Source organism: Haliaeetus albicilla, chromosome 28 (genome assembly GCF_947461875.1).
Source record: "Haliaeetus albicilla chromosome 28, bHalAlb1.1, whole genome shotgun sequence".
NCBI lineage: Eukaryota > Metazoa > Chordata > Aves > Accipitriformes > Accipitridae > Haliaeetus > Haliaeetus albicilla.
In genome coordinates this window covers 8,024,687-8,046,391 of record NC_091510.1, presented here as the reverse complement: position 1 = coordinate 8,046,391, position 21,705 = coordinate 8,024,687, and the positions used below count along the sequence as shown (strand labels likewise).

Sequence of the window (21,705 nt, the reverse complement as noted above, 5' to 3'; positions counted from 1 at the left end):
TTGTTTGAAATTCGTAGGTTTGTGCCAGTTTGATGTATGCACTGCAGATATTCTACCTGGTTTATGTGTATAAAAAAGGAAGAAATACTGAATTTTCCTCATATTTTTTCTCATATTCGTAAGAAAGGCTGCATACAGAGATAATGTTTTCTAATAAAATTTTATTTACATGACAGTCTAGAATAGTTCTTCCTAAGCAGGTTTATTGTCAGGTTAACTAATCCAACATGCTTATAATTTCATAAATTGCTACACTTGTAGACTCTTGTAGATAACCCAGTCCAGGTAATGAGATAAAGAAATCCAAGTAGCCAGACAAAAGAAGAACTTTATTTCACTTTCACAATCATCATTAAGCAAGCAGATTATTAATAACTTCAATTTTTTTAGTGGTTTCTAAATGCAGATTGAGTATCAGGGTTACTAAGAAATTGGCTGTGGAAAGTCATTTCCCTAAAGCTCTTGCATGCTTATTGTTTTCTAAGCAAGCTTAGTAATTTTCAGATTATGAAGAGACCAGGGATATCTTTTGTCAAAGATGGAATTTAACTTCTAAAAAGGGGGAATTTAAACACTACTGTTTATTTCAAAGTTAAATTTACTGAGAATTTGCTTTAGTAGCTGATGTATATTTTGTAATTGAGAAATTAGTAGTGAATGTAAAAAGAAAGGAAGCTATGTGCTACTAAGGCAGAAAGGTCTGATTTAACCTACCAATGACCTGGCTTTGTTTGTTCAGATGACAGTTCTAAAAGTGTGCAGAGAATATTCCCTTTTAATACAGTTATTTGCCGCAAGCCGTGACCTCACTGCCTGTCAGGGAGCAGGTCTGAATTGGCCCTTTCTCTGATATCGTGACATTGCTTCTGTTGCCTCGATTGTGACCTCTGATTGCATGATACCCCTGAGAGTTCAATTTAATAAGCGTGACTCCTGACTCTTAGCCAGGTCTGCCTTCTTAGGTTTTGTCAGACTCTACTTGTAGTCTGGTCTACATATGCTAAAACACTGCATAGGCTGTCATCGTACTATGCAAGTTGTGTGCACTGTATTCGAAATTCTCTTTCAAACATCCTTCATTTATTGCAAATGGAAATATTTGTAAAAGCTTACTTGGAATAAATTTTAAAAGTTGCTTCTTCCACAGTTGTAGCTGCTGGGGATTTTTGGTTTTTTATACCTTTGTACAAATAGTTACTATTATTTCACTATATTACTAAGCATGCTTGTTATCTGTGCATCATACTAATTCCTTACTTTGAAATTTGTTTTATTTCCCCTGTGAAAGTGTTATATATTTCTATGATTTCCCATCAACAATATGTTTGTTCTTTATAGAAATAGTAGGGGGAAATCCCCTTTTTTCATTGCATAATTAATACAGTTGCACAAGGAGACAGTACTGTTGAGCACCCAGAGCACGTGAGATGTAGTTATTCAGGACTAGTCAGGTGCAAGCTGAAGAATCTGTTTGGAATCCAGGAGAAGGTGAGTAGAATTAAGACTTTTTAAATACCATTGAAAATTAGATATCTTGGTTTTAGTGACTATTTTGCTACATCATTGCATTCTTTTCTCCTGTTTTCCTCCTCTTCTAGCCAGAATCCTGAAGGAGAGTCTGTTGACCTGGCTGCCTTGAGGATGATGATGCTATTCAGACATTTCTCCAGTTTTAATATCCCTTGATGAATTCACTGAACCAGAATATGGAGAAGTTCAAAGATTTGAAAGAGAGTTTGAAGAACCGTGGTACTAGTTGCAGACAAGTTTCTGTATTTACTTAAATGCATTTTTTGTATTCTTATTGCAGATACATATATCTTTCTCTAGCCTCTGTATCAATACCTCTAACATACTGTTTCCAATCAATGTATTTAGCTTTTTAGAAAAGCAGAAAAATCTTGCTGAACAAAATAATGCTCTGTGCTCACTTTTGTAGTCAAATTAAAAACTTTTCTGTAAATATTACCATTTAATAATTCTCTATTTCTTCAGCTGTTTTAAAGAATTCTGTTCACCTTTTCACTCAGATTACTTTGTGTTAAAATTGTTATATCTTGTATGAGAAGGAAACTGTATTAAAATCTTTCTTATAAAACAAGTTCTGCAATACAAGGCAAAAAGCGGGTATTTCCTTGTTACATTCAGGCTTGGCAATGAAATGCTGTTTGTTCGTCTTCATGACAGTTACAGTAGAAGTAAAATCTTGGTTTAGCCAGTTAAATCATGGGGGTTTTTATCTTTTAGACAAATTCCTGTGTAAGGTAATACAGTTTTAATAGCCTAATTTAGTCTATAAGGTTGTAAAACTCATAATATAATCATCTGTTCCCTTCTTCTGGAGTAAATAGTATAAGATTAGCTACTGAAATTCCCTGATCTCAAGTGGGAGTTTGCTTACCTAATTGGAATTTATGGGGTTTCACTCCTTTCTGGATCAGACCTTAATGCTCTGTAAGTTCTTGTACTATTTGCAGGGGCTTAGATAACTGACTGCAAACAAGCAAAGATAGGAATGGACAACTGTTTTACCTGTTGTTAGGCAACAGGTAAAACAAATTACACTTTTAAGTTAATTAGTTATGGCTGTCTTGAAAGCGATTGCAAATATAAACAGAATGCACATGTGGTAAATTCACCTATTCAAAATTATCATGGTGTTTAACTTGTTCCCTCCTTTTCAAATACATTTTATATATATGTACATAGAAATATATATGTATATGTCAGTGAGTTGGAGAGTTTGGTAGCAAGTTTAGCTGAAAAGTTTAGTAAAAAAGAAACTAATTTAAACACACCTACTCTAAGAATAAAATATTTACAGTCAAGCTTAAGGGAGATTAAATTATGTTCAGTAATAGAACTAGGGGTTTTGCTTTGCTCATTTTCTCATTAAAAGAATTTAAATAAAGGTCTAAACAAAATTCTATAAAAGAACAGGAGGAGTCACGGCTAATTTATTCCTTTTTCAGCTCTTGATTTCTTCATTCAGTGAGGTAAATCATTCAAACCTTCTCTGCATGGATAGAAAAAAACTGTGCCATTGTAACTATAACTCATCCAAGATCAATATAATTAAGTCAGTTCAATACCCGTGGGGCTACATACGCTTGAATATGTGTTGGTTTCTCTAAAATTATATACTATGTTTCAGTTATTGCATTTTTCATGTGTTTACAAGCTGAAAATTTCAGTCCAATTAATCAAGAAATCTATAAAAATACTAAAGTCTTTGAGCCATATGAATTAAGAATTAACCTGGGGCAACTTGTAGGCAAATTGTGGTTTTGTTTTGCTTTTTTTACCTGTCCTTCTTTACAAATGGAATTCCCTTTTTTTTTTTAATAGATCCATAAGACACTGGAATTTTGTATTGTTTATTTTCTTCCATGATGTATCAACCAATTAAGTATAACTTAAGAAGAAGAATTAGTACTTTTATGTCTATATTTATTTATAGTCACTCATAAGTTTAGTATTTATGGTTATTTTTAAGCTGGATATAAATATATAAGAATTGTACACACTTGGGGATTAACTCACTTTAGATGTAGTTTTAAGAAAAAGAACCATGTCTATCTGAGACTTTTTTTCCATTTAATTCAATGAGCATTAAATCAAGCTTTGTTTATAGAATGTTTGGCATAATGACAGGCCTGATCTTCAGTGGTACCTCTGGGTTTTACTATAAAGTAAATTAAACAGCAGCCTTGCACTTAGTCTGTGTAGGCTTTGTATGTATATTTGACAACATAGAGCAGTTCTGCTGTTACGCATTACTGCACTGACAAAGCTGTGAATTGTTGTCACAGTACCTTCATCAAATACCAACAGGTATTTCAAGTCAACATCAGAAAGTAAGCCAGAAGTAGTTTCACCCACACAAAATAAAACACTTTTAAATTGAAAATTATATGTATATGTAATAGATAGAGAAGATAACCAATTCATAGATATTCATCTCTGAACTACATATTGACATTAATACAATAATTTCATTATTTCACTTTCAGTGTTACTCTGCATTGATAAGTGCCAATCACATATGGTACTTGTGTACATCACGTGTGTTGATGAGCGTGAGTTCTAAAAAACAAGTTCATGTGCTATTCAGATAACTATCTAGAAAAAATGTTTATTCTCAAGAGTAAACATAATAAAGATTTTTTTTAATGTACATTCCCAAGCTGTGATACAAAATTACATATTTTAATTACTTGTTCATAAAAATTGTGAGACAGTCATTAGTGGGGTGTAAGTCAGTTTTACTGACTAACTTCATGCTGCTCCTGAGTGATGACTTTTTTTTTTTATACTTGTCCTATGTATTTCCTTCTCACATAGAAACCTCAAATTTTTATTTTGAACAAATCTTTTGTTGGATTTGGATTTTTTTGGTGCCTTTCATGTACTTTTAAGTCCTTCAGTACAAACAAAGCCTACCTTAATGGTTGTGACACTCAGTAAAATTATTGTATTTTGTATTTCTTGCCCTCTTGATAGGGGACAACATAGTAGTTAGACCTCCTGTGCTATTACAAAATGTTCCTTTGTATTTGTTTTTTTGAGAATTCCTTTGGAAGATCTGATGTCTTAAATCATTTTGCTTGGTTTATTGAATTTAGAGAAAGGTATTCCTCTGGCTCGGACTCCATACGAAGTGATAATCTTTTCTTGCTTGGGAATATTGCTTCATTACTGAGCAACTAAACAGTTCTGTTCAAGTTCTTGATTGTTTCTGTCAGTTAATCTTAAGAACTGGGAATGTATAGAAATAAAATCTATCAAAAGATTCTGTAAAAATATTTTTGATGTTATGCATCTCTTAATTTTCTCCTGAGCAATATAAAATCCATTCCTCTTTTCAGCAGAGAACGTCCATCATTAGGGACTTTATTAATTCCCAAAGATTATGAGAAAAACTAGAGATAGGGTCTGTAACAGGCAGATTTAGGGGATGAGACAAAAATTATGTGAGAGTGTAGGCAGTAAGGATAACCAAAATAGGTTCAATCTTCTTCCATCTTATTTATTCCTTATATTTACTAATGGATAACTAAGCATGGAAACACTGACCATACCATTTCAAAATATTCTTTTACTCCTCCTTGATTTCTTTGGTCCTTCAAGGGCCTTGACTATCCAAATATCTCTAGGTAACTCTTGGCTGTATTCCAAATTTACTTCTCAGCAGCACTGTTGAAATTTGCCTGTGCTGAGTGGCTGGAGCAGGTAGTATATAGACTACAGAACACCCTGTTCATAGAAGACTACAGAAAAGAATAATGTGAAAGTACAGCATAGTGCTGTAAGGATTGTTATGTACTTTTTTGAACTTGTAAAAGCCTGAGTGGATCTTGAAGAGTGCTGATTGCAGGAAGGAGTAGTTTACATCAGGAACTCATCTCTTTGTGTGCATGTGGGTAGAATATCATCCCTGTAGTTTCTCCATTTTTGTAGAGTTGGGGTTTGGGGTTGGGGGTTTTTTGTTTGGTTTTTTTTTTTTGAGAAAGAACCAACTTAGTTTTTCAAATATGAAGCTATTTCCTGTTATTTCCCAACCTATACATAAAACAAGTCTGCCCTTGGGTGGCTGGACTGAGAAATGTGTCTGTTCTTAGTTGTAATGCAACTTCTATCTTAAGTTTTGGGAACCTGAGGAAGTTTTGCATGTGTGTCTGTGTCTGTGTGTAGGTAGATGCTGAGATACTCAAATTTTCTTTATGTATACTCTTCATCCTATCTGCTGTCACTTGCTTTGCATTTATTCCTGAGTAAAATAGAATCTGTTTTCACTTTCACTACAGCATTAATCCAATATGAAAATTTCTCACTATCCTAATAGTAAAGCTGTTTATTATACTATTACCACAATGTAAAAGTCCAGCGTACTGGGGCTGAAGAGTTTGATGCTTGGATGCCTTCAATACTTGCCTTAGTACAGAAAAAAATACCCAGAGCAGCTGATCCATTTCAACTGAGTGGAGTCAGTGATTATATAGCACTTAATCAAAAATTTAATACATGCACAATCATAGACTTAGTCACTAGAGCTTGATATTTGCACATCCAAACTTGGAAGGTTTCAGAGAAATTAGAATCTTAAGATTTCCAAATGCTTGTGCAGTTTATTCTCCTGCTTTTTCTTCTGCTTTTCTATGGCAAAACATTGACATTGACTTTGTCATTCACTGAGGTTAAAATAAATAACCTTATGTTTCATTCCAGTGCTAAATGACTGTTGTAGCTTTCTGAAGAAATAAATCGATTTGGCTGAATATTTCCTTGATATGAATGTGTTTGAACAGTAGTATACGTAACTCTAAATGTAATCATTTAAATGGTACAAAATAACCAGTTTCATCAAATGGCAAAATATTGTTTTCTTTTCTGGCTTATGTTTTTTAAAGAAATAATTCTTTATTTGGTGGACAAGGGAATCTCATACAATTTATTAGAGAGTGTGGGTCTATATTAAACTGGTTCACTACTATTCCTTTGTTTTTTCTTCCCATCTCTATATCTTATTTTTAATTGACCCAAGCAAGCTATTCTTACATTTTTATTGTTACTAGCCCTCCACTATTAAATCCCTATGTCTTTCCCCAAATAGATCTTCAAGTTCTTACCCCAAGATTCACTGAATCAGCCTGAGTCAGATCAGAACAGTCATAAATTAGCAAAAAATGAAATCAGCAATTGCCTGTGTGGGAGCTTCCTGCACACACCTCAGGTGAAATATTTCTTTAGGTTTATAGATCAACTCAGAAAGGTGTTTTACATCTTAAGGAAATATTATGTTATGAAACTGATATTGTTATGAAGAAAGTTATAGAAGATAAATGAGAAATTGTCTTTAACATAAACGGAGGAGTACAGAAAGTGGTGACAGCCCATAACAGTTGTGAAAGTGGGATAAATTGGAAGGAACAGTGTTTAATGCTGCCTTGAAGTCAGTGCCAGGAAAGTGAAGCTTATAAAGCAATTCAAAGGGAAATGTACCATGTTCACAAGAAGAGTAAAAGACATAAGCAATTTAATATGGAGTAGTAGTTTGCAATATATTTACGTGATCAGAGGGTTGCAATGAAAGAGATTAAATAATCAGGAGATACTGGGAGAACTTAATCAACACCATTGTGGTACAAATAGAGAGAAATAACTTTAATGAGGTGCCTTAAAAGTACACCACTGAAGGTAGGGAAAGGAACAAATTGAGCATAAACAATAACTAGGGATAAATACTAATTACTACTGATAAATAGTGGTGGTGGTATATTTTGCAGAGGCAGGAACAAGTAGCAAAATAGAAAATAATGTATGGAAAGACCCAAGTATGAAATCCTGTTTTCCTTGAATTCAGAAGCTGAAATTTGTTGAGTTTCAGTGGTTTAGGAATCTCAGTGAAAGGGTTCCAGCTTTTGTGTAATCTAATAATGAGACACCAAAGAGATAACAGAGAAAGCACAGGCTGAAATGTGGTAACCATGTGGTAACCTGTGGTAAAGCAGAATGAACTAAGTAGGTGAAGCTTTATTACAGTTGTTAATTACCCAGAAAGAGAGCACAGTGTAAAAGACAGCAAAAAATAGAAGCGAACATGGAGAAGAAGGACAGCCAAAATAAAGACTATGGTCTTAACTGAGAGTGTGGTGAATACCTGGATTCAGTCAAGAATGGTGTGAAGGTGAGGTCAGGAACAGTCATGTGGTAGAAAGGAAATTATTACAATAGCTGATGAAGAGGTTAGAGAACGAGGTTTGCAGATGGAATAGTAATATAGTAGACCTTATTTATAGTCCGTAAAAAATCTGAAATACTTGGTAAAAAGAGAAAAAGGGCACAAGTTTTAGAAACAAACCTCAGAAGTATTTTTTTCCTTTCACTATTTGCTTTTATAATTTTTGGAAGATGTGCTGTTGTGGGTTGATCAGCACTCCTGTGTTCAAAACTACTTGTGATGTAATTGATAAAGCATTTTTTAAGCATTAAGAAATTTTGTAGGTCATAACCTGATGTGGTATTTTTGTGAAAAAATTCTATTTCATCTTTTATTCAGCTGTGAACTCACTTAGTGTGCTATAAATATTTTTATTTCATTCATTCTGTTCCTAGAGATGGAAGTTGATTTAGTCAGAAGTTACTCAGATAAAAAGTAACATCTAAAATTAACTAATCCGTACAGTGTAGCTACGTCACAAACAAGTTTCTGTGTTTTTAAGGTAAGATGTATGTGTTTCACTATCTGAAAATTCCAGACCTGAGTTGTAGATAAACAAACATTATCTGGAGATACTATAATTTTACATGAAAAGAACTCTGTATCAATTACTGCCACATGATATTACCAACTGTTCTGAAGTCTTACATATATTGCTAATATAAATGTATTCACTGAATACCTGTGAGCATGCTAAAGACCACTCTAAATGCCATTCTTTTTCCAAAACCAGTATTTTGGGCACGTAGTGATTGCTATGTAATGCTTAGGTGTATTTAGTGACTTCTGACAGAGTTGACTTCTGACAAATGTGTCAAACCTTTTGTGGAAGAGAAGAAATTCCTCTCATTTCTCTTACATTCTACTATATGTTTCTGGGTGGTTTGAGGGGTGGAGGTGGGAGGGTTGTTGTGGGTTTTTAATTGTTATTTTCCTGTCTGTTTCCAAATTCTTCAGTTTCTTGCCTTGATAGCAGTGTTACTACTTATGTTGTTCTTGCTTTCTGTTCTGTGTATATTACACATGTTGTGACAGAAATAATGTGTTTGTGGACTAACATATGGAGAAAATGAGATAAAAAGTTGGATTTTAGGTTTGGGATTTCAAGGTTATTTATTAATTTGTATTATAACATAACTTTATAGAAGACATAGGATAAATTATAAAAATCCTTGCAGGGTATTATAATTTACATTTTCATTCAGAATAATATTTTTATAGACTTTGTACACTCAAACACACACATGTCCTGATAATATATATTGCTGACCAGTAATGTATACCAGAATACTGACAGATAAGAAAAATTTCAATGTATTAATAGCACAGACATTAATTTTATACCCAAGCTCAGCTACTTAATTCCTATATTAAAAGCACCATTTCCAGAATACATATTGAGAAAATTAACTCTGGTCACAGATTTTTATATTCAGGGAGGAAAACTTAGAATGCTGTAGAAATTCCAAGCCCTTCTTTCACATTGTAGGTCTTAGTTTTCTTAGTCTCTTACTTTATTTGTATTGTATTCTGTATGAAGCAGGTTTTGAAGTGAATTAAATCACCCTCTAAACACAAAATTTAACTGTAAAAGGTTGGATACACTGCAGACTTCTCCACACATTTCTGTTTCAAGAAACATATGACATCTTAAGGTTAGACCTTTTATCTTCCCATCATCAACAAATAGATTTGGAAAAAAAAAAAAATCACTGCGTTGAATCAAGTTCCTCAGCATCCTCTTGCATATAAATTGACAAAGAGTTGAGTAGCTAACTGGGATTTACAACAATCAGGATCAGTGTTTCCTGGGCATAGAATCTGAAAACTAAAATGCAGAATCTGAAAGATCACCCTGAATCTAGACACTATGTAGCCATCGTCCTTTTTGTATACTGGCTTGCTCTTAAGAACACTTGCCCTAGCACTGGGGAACGTGGGTGTGAGGTACTCCTTAGGCAGTGGGAAACAGGCTTCAGGTACTCCTTAGCCTAGTGAGATTTGAATCTCCATCTTCCACATGCCAAGCTATTCCCTTTGGGTATGTTTCAATCCTCTTTTTAAAGCCGACTGCTACAGCTGAGGGCACAAGATGCATCAGTCTTGAAGAAAAACCGACGAGAAGAAAACTGACTCTATCTAGAATTTAGGGCACTTCACCAGAAGTAGTTCACAGATTCTTACCCCCTCCCCTTTAACTCACTTAATAGATTACCCAGAGATAGTCTAATTTAAAGTACGTAAGTAGCATCCATATTTTAAACGGAACGTGAGTCGTGCTGTCTCAGAGTGTGCCCAACAAACAAATGTGACAGATGGAGGAGGACGTTTTTCTGGATCCCAAAGCTCAGGTTCTTAAGAGTTTGCATGTTGGTTTGGAGACCTAGAAAAGAATTTATTTTCCTGTAACGTTCAGTTCCAAGGACATTTCAGGTGCCCAAGTTCTACTGAATAAGTTCTCTCTACTTAGGTGCCCAAATTCTGTAGGAAAATGGCAGTAGGTGCCCCTGAAAGCTGCATTGGATCTGGCCTAAGTGTACAGTGTGTGTGTATATGATTAATTGGCAACACCTAAAAATCATTACTGTATTGATGCCAAATGTAAGACTATTCCAATCTTAAATTATTAACGTGTGTGTCATGTAAAAAGAAGTCAAAAAGATTGAAAGCTTAGAAGTGATAATCTAATGAGGGTACGATACTTTAAATACCTCTGAGATTAATTTGGTTTTTGACGGAGTTGTGCCGCCTTTGATGTATTCCTTTTTCCTTTGATATTCTAAGAGTTGTCTGGGTTTAACAATTAAAGATTATAGGTCTGATCCATTTCAAAGATGCAGAATGCTTACAGCTCTTTGGAACTTCTGTGGAATTTGTGAGTGTTAGTACTTCTACAAAATCAGGTCCAGGTTTTTAAGAAAACCCAGAGCCCTAATTTAAGAAAGCTATCAAGCAAATACATGTTAATGATACTGCTACAACAGATCCTCAAACACATGATGTTCATAAGTGGAATAGAAAAGTGATAATGCTGTGTTTTAATTCAGAACATACTATTTTTCCATACAAATTAAAAAGAAAGATGTTACTATTAAAAAGTAAGAATATGGGTATGTTCCAAATCAAAAAATAGAATATAGTTTTCTGCAGCATTATTAAACAAAATATTGAACAGTGTCTGCCCATTTGAGAAAAAAAGCTGCTATTAACACTAATATGGAACAAGAATACTCTGTTTAATAGAATACATAGTTTTAAGAAAAAAAACCCTATTGTGTGCACTTTTATCTTGGTCACTTTCTTGTTTCAAAAATGTTTCAATAATTAACATGCAAAAATAAAATTAAATTTTATTAAATAAAGGCACTTGTGTTTCAAACATAATTCAGTCAAAAATTCAAACTGCAACTAAGGCAGATTATTAACAATCATTTTGGAAAAATAACTGGGCAAGTTAAAAGTATTCATTTTTTTCTAAATTTTATCATAGCTTATTGTATGTGCATCTTCTTTTGACCATCACTGACACGCAGACTCAGACATGAACTTCTAATACTAGTTTTAAATCCCTACGTTGATCTCCCTTTTAATGGAGGAAAAGGTAACACACATTTGAGTAAATGCATAAATAATGCTGATCCTTTTAATAGGAAGAATTAATTCTCCTGAGAAAGATGGTAATACTGGACCAACTTTTCTGTAAATGCAGATAAGAAAAAACCTAAAGATAATTTCCTGGGGACGTATTCCTCTTTGGAGAACATATGCAGAAGGTTCAGTCTCCAGGACTGCTCTTAGGAAGTCATACAGAATGTTTCTTACTCCTGTTATAAATCAGCATCTTCTTCATCTGAAGAGCTATAGGGGTACCAGTGTAGTTGCAGACTTTGAACCTATACATTTTCAAAATGTAAAGGTCAGAAAACTGTATTCCTGAACCAGCAACAGGGGAAGGCACTATCATAAACTTAGAAAAGAAGAAATGGCTCCCACTTTTAATCAAGGAAGGTGATGAACTCTGTAATTATGACTCTGTATATTTTAATATTTAGCACTGATTGAGCAGTTCACTGCTCGACCCTTTTAGTCAGCCCTCACAACCTCATTTGGGTAGATACAGTGACTGTCCCTCCAAGCTTTTCATTTTCTGTCTTCCTAAGGAGGTAAATGAGAGTTCTTTCCATCAGCTGAGGATAAATTCTTCTGCCTAAGTTCTAGTCTGTGAGTCACTAGCAAGACATATACGACTTCATATTCTGGACCAGGACCTTGCCTAATTTTAATAGGCTAATTATGGGTTTGGCAGTTGAGCACGTTCAGCCTAAGGAAAGGATTTGGTTTGAATAGAGATTCTCTATACCAAGATAAATGGAGAGCACAACCAAAAGACATTTGTATTTCAGACTATGAAATAAGAAGCTACGACACTTTAACAATATTCCCTTAGAACTAAAAGATGAAAGCAATGAGCTTACTGCAAAGCCAGCTAAAATGCAAGTGAGGAACTACATTTTGCAGCTTATGCAAAGTAAGTTATCATTTTTACAGAAGGATTAGTTTAAAAAATACTACAGGTAATGTAGCAAACCTCTTAAAAAGTGAGTTGGTGAATAGCCTGTAACTCCAGTTTATGTGGTCAAAACTTGAATGAAAACCAAGGCTTAAAATAAGTAGTATGAGGAAACCATTCACCTTGAAGGCAGTTCTGACATCTCCCCCCCATCCTCTACAGTTACTGATAGTTAAATCAGTCATAGTGGACAAATGAACTTGATACAAAGTGAGGTGACCTACATTCTTTGCTGGTTCAAGTGCAAAAGGACAGGCATGCTCCTACAGTTTACCGAGCAACTTCTAGTAGCTGCTAAATTCACCTATCACTCACTGAGAGAAAGAAAAATCTTTGAAAGGAAAAAAGGAATAGTCAGCAAGAGGGAGGATAACTCAGTGTCATCAGAAATGGTATTGAAGAGAAAAACAAAAAACTTTTGTACAGAAAAAAAGTTTTCTGATATCTCATAAAAGCCCTGAGTTGAAGGTGCTAAAAAGGCATAACCTATGAAGTTGATGTATAAGGGTAGAAGATAAACAGTTATTCTAATCTATCTAATCTAATCCATCCCCGTGCAACCAGAATGATCCCAAAACCTGAAAGATCTCCAGAATTTTTCCATAATGTCACTGTTTTATTCTCTATCTTGGGGTGTCTTTTGTGATCCAAAAGTAGGTAGTAATTTGTGAAAAGTAGTATCGTGTATGCAAGTGCTTTGAAATCCAATATCGGAAATTGCCATTAAAATGTCTTAATAAATCATATCGGTAAAAGACAGATCAGAGGAATAAGATTGCCATGTGTCCACTCTTGCATATAATGGTGATTTTTTTTTTTTTTACCTTATAGCTTGGTAAATAGAATTTTAAATATAAATGAATGTGTATTTTTAAAGATAGAAATAGCACAATAAACAATATTCACAGATGCTATGACAAGCAATTTATGTATAATATGTATTTCTATATATATTTCAGAATAAAGGAGAATCTTATTTCCCAATAAAAACAAATTTATTCAGAAGGCAAATATTTAATCCCAAAAGAGAAAATAAACCATAAAATTCAAAATTAATTTAAAACTGTTTCTTAAATATACCTGAAGAAATTCAAGTCAGTTGGACACTTTGCAAGAAAATTAAGTAATTGTCTTTTATGTTTTGTAAAAGGCAATATGCTCAGCATATATCTGGGGAATATTAAAAAAATTATATTTTAAAATAATAATGAAAGACAGGAGTATCTTTTTTCCTCCCCAGGTAAAAAAGAAGAATTTTCTCAGCTGGATACTACTTTAGATGAGAAATTACAAAGGAGAAAAGACTTTACATACCAATGGCTTCATACACAGCTTTTGGATTATGAAGGAGCCAGTTCCAAAAATATGAAGTGGTGAGGTCATTGCCTTTAAATTAGATTTTTTTTTTATTGTAAATTTATCTTGTAAAGTGAAACCTAGGTTAATAGTTCTAAAACAAACATGACTTTGTAGCTAGCAGACAGTACACCATATTTCCGGGTCCCAAACATGGTACTCTTTAGAATTGGTTTAGTAGTTGTACAGATACTTCTTCCACAGTGATAATGAAATTATAAACAGTGCAGAATCTTGTGATAAATATGTACATAGCTTTATGCTAGCAATGCAGTGGTTTTTATATTGTAAAGAGTGTAGAAAAAACTGCTTATTCATCATATATTTTATAACTTTATTGGTATATATTATGGTTTTATGTAATTAGATCAACTGTAACATTACCTATATTGTTAGATTTGATTAAGGAAGTAAAAAGCCCACTTTTTAACTAGATAGTATAAATTTATATTTTTTCTTCAAAACATAAACCCAACTTTTAACATCTTCCTAGTATACTTAGTAAAATGTTGTAAACTTGCTTCCTCTACATTTAATTTTGGTTATTAAACTGGTAAAATATCAATACAATTAAAGAAAAGGTTAATCTCATTCCCTAAACTAACATGAAGACATAGTAAGTATATTTTGGTCATAAATTCAATGTAAACCATTGATATCTTAGTGAAGTCATTAGTAGACACAATGCCAAGCACCTCTAATAAAACCAAACAAGGTGTCAGTAGGCAAGCAATGGGTTTAGTGTAAGCATTTTAACTTTATTTTCATTAAAAATGTATTTAATTTGTAATGAAATGGAGTGCATATTGTTATGTTTTGTATGGAAAAATATTCCACATTTCTAAATTGTAACAATGACTGTAGGAAATACATGCAGCATATATTCCTTAGAAAATATTTATCTGTCAGTCGTGTTCCGTAATAGTGAAACACTCCAAGTGTTTGTTTAAGGTAACTGCCATGACTTTTAATTTGAATGAAAACACTGGAACAGAACATGTAATGATATTTGAAAGTAAGAAGACATGGAAATTTATAAAGGATATTTTTTTTAAATGTTACGTCTGCAGGTGTGTGCTATGCACTAGTATTTGTACTGACATTTTTAAGATCATGATATCATTTCTGAATGTGGCAAAAGTCCCACTGATCTCCATTGGAATATCACTGGTAGGCTGTTTAGAACCGCTGATATGTTTATGTAACTGAAAACAATTTTATTCCTACATAAAGTAATGTGACAACTGGTTTGGCTATAATTTATGTCAGTACCTGCAATAATTCATGCATGGTTGCATTTATTGACATTTATATTTTTACATTAATATTCTGTCACTGGAATGAACAATATTGTTAATGATTTATTGATTTTAATCTTAAGTACAAAATTTTTAATATTAATTACTCTGATACTTTATCAATTAATATTAATTACTCTGATACATCTTAACCATAGAATCAATTTAAATAGTATCATTTCTACTTAAGCAGGATTGTTTCCAGGAAAAGATTCTGTGCAGGTATTTTAGTGAACCCAGTACAGTGGGATTTATTGACATTTCTATTCTACATTTTTCCCAGCTGTCGTTTTTTGCCTGAGTTAGATCCTGTGATACGTGACAGTAGACGAGTACAACTTGTGGTAAGAACTTGTTTCCTTGTGGGATTTTGCAGAATTCAGCTATGCCTTGATGGTGTTTCCAAACGCATACTTGGTGTAAAAACAACCAGGAGATTTTTTTTTGATTGAATATAATTCTTTAATGTCGTCTCTATTTAGCAATCAAGTCACCCATTGATGGAGCTCAGAAGAAGATGTTTGAGCACAAGAACCCGTGTGTGTACATAGGGTTCTAGTTTCATGATCTGATACTGGCTTTGTTTTTAAGACATCAAATGCTACTGTGTGTTTTTTAAAGCTTCTAAATCAACCTTTTGAAAAATGTTTAAAAAAAATTAAATATGGTTCAGCACCGATTACATTATTGACTGAAAACATATATTCTTGTCAATCAGACAAGTTTAAATGTTCTTAAATCTGTAAGTCACATACCTAAATCATTCTAATATGCCCACAGTGTCATTTATTGAAAGGCAGTAAGTTGGACTTGTATATTAATACAGTGACATTATTAAAAACTGTATAAAATCAGACTTATTCCTACAATTTCTCTTCTGTATTTTTCTACATCATAAAATGCCCTCTACTCTTTTCATGGTTCATTCTTTTCTTTGAAACATTTTAAAAAAATTGTATTTTCTGAAATGGGTAGTCCTGTAGTTTGGCAGGAGGGGGAATATGAGCGATTTAACGGTCTGAAGATTTACAAAATTAAAAGATTCAGTGTCAGAGATGCCCAGAAGTTCCTTTGATAGTGAGCAGTGTTATGATGCCTACAGGCCAATTAATACTCTCTCTCTTTATATGTGTACACTTCACATTTTATTGCCAAAGTAGCAATATTCTTGTTTCTGTAATCATGTGGGGGTTAAAAAAATGGGGCAAAAACTTACAAACTATACAGAATTAGTGTCTTATATTCATATATATAATGTAAAATGTTGTATAAAAAGTATTTCCCAGTTAGATGATGTGTCATATGCCTCATTCCGTACTCTGAGCAATCTTGGCCCTTTCTAACCTCTGTCTACCTTAGCTTCACCACCTATGCAATATGCATGTTTTGGTAACGCTTCCATGAACTCTTCTAACATTCACTGTTGAAAAAATGCTTTTAAGACTTAGATGTTACTATTACTATTTTCTTTAAGTCAGATTTTGTCAAAGATTTTTCTCTGGCATGGGTTGTGTCCAATTCTTAGGTTCCTGTTAAAGTTTAGTGGCTGAAATCATGAACGAGGCAACCGTTGTGATGGGTTTTAGTTGCAGCAGCACTAATAGTTATTTGTTAGGTCTAAAACAGCAACTGCTCTAATTTGAGCAAATCATAATCTAATAATGTTATCTAAATTACATATTATGTAATTATCAGTAAGCGTATGTGCACATAGGTAGGTTGTATCTTATTTGCAGTAAGCAGTTCTGTCCACAAAATACTGCTGCAATCCCACAACAGTATTATGTGGTGTGCCCACATAACTGGCAATGATTGTCACAGCCTGTGCCACATAATTACATAGCTGTTCCACATGAATGAAATACAGAGAAAAATGCAATAGAAGGTAAAAAAATAGAAAAAGGAATAAAATGTATCTCTAATGCAGAAAGCAGTACTCTATAGGCAATGAAATAATGATGTGGTTTGTACACAGATGGCTGGAGAATTATGGTTTTAAAATTTATATGGGTTCTTTTAACTTTTAAAGGTTGAAATGTGACCATACTCCTAATGCTTTTGCATAGAAACTCAGTTAAAAGCTATAAAATCGTGACAAAAATGGAATTAACAGCTGCAATCATTATCAAAAAGTTCTGGTAAACTGAAAGAAAGAGGAAAATATACATTTTCAAAACAAAAAAAAAGAAAAAAGAAAAAGATAATTTGAAGAGGAAAGCATTCCTGGGCATTTCCAGTAGTTTATTCATATGTCATATGCTCGATCATAAGGTTTCCTGGTGTGTAATAGGATCCTTGATTTGTATGTGTTACATAAGCCTGCATTCTGAAAGTACTAAATTAATATAATTTTCTAAGTGATATTTGTGCACATTCCAAGAATTTAAGACATTCTTTTTCATGGATACAAAATGGTATTTCAGTGGTTCCATATTAACAATAAAGTCTTAAACCTTCTCATTGGGGAATAAACCCTATGTAGTAACCTGCGGTAAATCTAAGACCTTATTATTTAATCTTGATCATTTTGATGATTTTGCTCTACTACTACTACTACATAAGGGCGTAGGAAGGTATGCTGACTTACAGTTTAAACTGGACACTTGAAATTAAAATGATTTTGCTGAATGATAAGTAGGATAGACTTCCTGATCCATCTCTGTATGAACCTACATGGTTAACCACTTCACTATTAATCAGTATCTCCAAATCATTAAGATATAACTTGAATTTAAAAGCACTTTTTACCTCAGAAGGTCACATAGGAACAGACAAATACTCAGATGCAGAGCTGTATTCAAGGCAAAGATTCCTCCTGATTGAAACTAATTTCCAGTTAATTGGAAAAAAAAAGGTTTGTAGTAGTAAAACTAAGGGTGAAAAGTCTGAAGAGTTAAATATGGTGATCGCTACAGATGGAAGTCCAATACTGCACTGTGTGAAAAAGTGTACCAGTATCTTAAATGTCTTCCAAATTTTTGGCTCTAAGCTATAAATGTCAAAGGGAAGGTTTTAATTAGCTTCAGGGGGCTTTCAATCAGGTTCTTTACAAACCTGAAATTAAGTTTGCTCCAGTGATTATTACAACCTTAAATATTACTCTGACTGTAATTGGGTGAAAACACTTCTCTTTATTTGAAAGAAAATAACTAATATTTTACATGAGAGCCAGACAGCCCTATTAAAATCTAGCATATAACATTGAATATTGTTGTCTACAAGATGATGAAGGCTCAGGTTCTCTGATGGTAGGGATTGGATAATAATTCTGTGGAAAGGTTAGTTTTTTAAAATACTGTGGCCTCCTGGGTCTTTGGGAATTGGGACATCAGAAAACTTCTGCTGTGTGTTGAAACACATTAGATAGAAATAAGAATGATCAATTCCTTTGGTGTGAATCTCTCTGAGCATCACAATGATTCCTTTATTTCTACAAAGGAAAGACTGAAAGGTTTCTATTAAAGGTTTTGAACATACGGAGCTCTCATAAGCTTAAAAGCGACTGTAAATATTAAGGCCAAAAATGTAAAGAGTTGGCAGGATAAAACTGTTTTCAAAGTTTCTTGACACTGCTGTATACTGATGTTAACAGCAATAATACAGCCTGCTACCTGTGCAAAGCAAAACTTTAAAATCATGGTCATTAAACATAGAAAAGGCAAGGATCAGAAAACAAGGGACGAACTTTCTGTGCTGACACAACGGGTACGCAGTCACTAAGGAAGAGTGTAAAATCTCTGTATCTTTGGAGTTGTCGGTTTGAAAACGCATGAACTTTTTAATGAATTTTACATTAAACAGTGACTGGGTAAAGACAAAGAAATGAAACAGGGCTCCATTTCATCTGAGTTCTCCGAGTTAGACTGGACTACAAAGCCTGTCTGCATTGGTGCGGTGCTGCTCTTGGTACAGTGAACTGGTTTGAACAGGAAGTCTGGAGATCGTCTCCTCCAGAATAGCCTACAACTTTATAGAAACGGCATTTTCCTGAGAAAAAGGGAGCTGCAGGCTTCAACCCCCCGAGGAAGGAGTTGAGACCTGGTCTCTCGATTCCTGATCGAGCACTCTAGCTACTACGATCTTATGCAAAAGTTTGGGGACATTACCACTAGCATAGTCTTTCCTTTTTTGTTGTTTGTTTGTTTTTATAAAAAAAAAGAACTCTGCTCAGTTAGACACCTAGCTTCTGAAAGGATTTGGGGCTTTTCAGCCCAGATAGAGGAAAGACTTAATCTGCCTTCTGGCCTCCACTCCTGAAGCTCCAGAGACTAGAAAAGTATGTCCTTGTGTTCAGTACTTCCAGCTGACTGACTCTACGCTGGGGATTTTGTAGATCCCTCTTCTGCAGTGTCTGATTTTTCCCTGTTGTTGTTACTGGCCCTTAGTATCCAGTCAACAGTATTGTTAGATGGCTGCTTTTGGTGTTGACTAGCTTTCCATTTCAAGGAAAGGGGGGGGTTGTTGAGTAAATATGATTTTCTTTTCTATTTTGCCATATTTATGTGCAGGTAACGTGCCTCATGCCAAAATGTACCAACACTGGATGTTAGAAGTTTATAATTAATATAATACTCTTACCCGAAGTATAATTAAAATGCTGTCTGATGGTTATGGTTAATTAGCAAAAAACTAAAAGATTGAATTACTTACTGGGCCCTTGACTGATTGAACTAATATGTGTCCTGGATAAAACATAAATATTGCAGAAAATAATCCAATATGACATCTCTGACATTCAACTATAACTTAAATTATAGACTGGTCAGTAAATGATCTTAAGCTGTTTAAGGTTTCATCAGCCATCTGCAAGATTGATTTTCTTCAAAATTACTGTACTAAAATGTTTTCTTTTGTTGTTGCACTGACTCAGATCACAAACCACAATTTTAAGATCGGCTCTTATTTACAAAAATGCTTTGACATAGTGCATTTGTTCAGCCTAGGCAACAATAAAGGATTGTGGTATCATTTTGAAGAAGGTTGTTTGACAGACCCTGTTTGTTTATTTGGGGTAATGTGAGCTGCATTCAGAAAATGTTATATTTTGTTTCATGATTGTGTACATTCTCTCCCACTGCTTCCAGGCAAGCCCTGTAAGCAGAGAAGACATGGATTTAGACCTTGTTTCCATGGCCAGTGGAAGTGCTTTGACTGAGAACAGAGAAAAAAATAAGCAGCCACACAGACACTCAGCAAGATCTTCAAGTAAGTTATGGGTTTTTTCAATATCAGTTTTAAAGATCACTTTAAAATGCTAGGTGGAACTGAGCATGCTTGGAATCCCTAATAACACATGCTACTTATATTTCTGTTTCTTTCTTACTTAAAACCTTCTCATACATTTTCTACAGTTCTGCTTAAAAACTGCGTCATTAATATCAATAGACTTTCCTCTTGTGATTTTAATGGGAAGTTCCCAGTGACGTATGCTAGGTCTTCTGATGATCGAGTTCTTAAAAGATTTTCTTTTCTCTAAATTATAAAACAGAGTGGGTTTTTTAATGATCTCCTTAATTTTTTTTTCCAAAAGAGGTTTGGAAAATACATGTTTTGTTAACTGAATACCAGAACACATATCCTCATCGAGTCACAGATTTCTGTCATGTTGGTTACCGATTATGCTGTAGTATATGCATCCCACTGAACTTCCTATAGCTCAGTGGCAGAGGATCCTTTTAAAGCCTTATATTTTTACCACTCTAATGTCATACAAATTAACAAGAGAATCTCTATATAGAAAAATTGAAAAAATAATACTTGAAAGTCCTAAAATGGTTGCATTTTAAGTTTCATGTTTTATTTTGTGTAATGTAACTGAAGAAAATGTTAATATATTTCTAATAATATGACATACTATATTTTGTCATTTGTGTACACTGTCTTTTCCAAATAAATAAAACTTCAAACCTCAAAAATGTACATTACAGAAAATATAAGCCGTATTAAATAACTTTGGCAAAATTATTCATATTCGTAAAACTGTTTAAGTAGTGAAGTTTCTTGAAATGTTTTCTGACAAACTAAATCAGGTTATTTCATAAATTATATGTAATTGCTGGATTTGCTTTTTTGATTATGTTTTCATATATGCTGACTTTTCACTTTCAATGAAAAACAAAATTCAAGGAAAACATGTAAAAATACTTAATATGTCTATTTTTCTGACATACTTTGTAAAGGCTTTGGAATAAAGTTATATTTACATTATATTAGTCCACCACAGGCAAAAAATAACAGTGAGTACAATTTGTCCATGCTTATTCACTTGATTTACATTCCTAAAATTAGATTAGATAAAATTTATCATCCTAGTCTAAGTTAATTGTATCCGTGGAACAAGAATATGATTCTTTCTGTCTGCCTGCCATCTTAAAAAAGAATGAATTGTGCCCTGAGTTTTCCTGTTTCTCTCCATTGGCTAGTGATGAAGTCTCGCCATTTAAATTAGATAAGATTCCTAATTGCTAAGATCCTGAATTTAGGTGAGAAAAGTGTGAGCTACTGATGTCAATGGCAAAATTATAATTATATTAATATATTCAGAATAGAATGTATGCATATCTTGAATGTGATTGAGTTAAATAGTATACACTGTATTCATAGTAATGTATAACTGCTGTCTAGATTGTAACCTACACTATACCTCTATCCAGAAAAATAAATGAGAATAAGCTCTTTCGACGAAGATAGGCATGTAGAACTTGCCAATGTTAGGAGCTTGGGAACAGTAAAGAAAAAGAGTGTCATTGTAGTATACCGTC

At 33.6% G+C, this 21,705-nt stretch overlaps 1 protein-coding gene across 1 annotated transcript in view; it reads left to right on the top strand.

Moving 5' to 3' along the window:
- LRRIQ1 (leucine rich repeats and IQ motif containing 1) overlaps positions 1-21,705 on the top strand; it is a 114,895-nt gene that overhangs the window by 78,099 nt on the left and 15,091 nt on the right. The window contains exons 24-26 of the mRNA XM_069773709.1: positions 13,531-13,663; positions 15,228-15,288; positions 20,029-20,149. Of these exons, the coding sequence (XP_069629810.1) occupies positions 13,531-13,663; positions 15,228-15,288; positions 20,029-20,149 (315 nt within the window). The remainder of the gene's footprint in view (positions 1-13,530; positions 13,664-15,227; positions 15,289-20,028; positions 20,150-21,705) is intronic.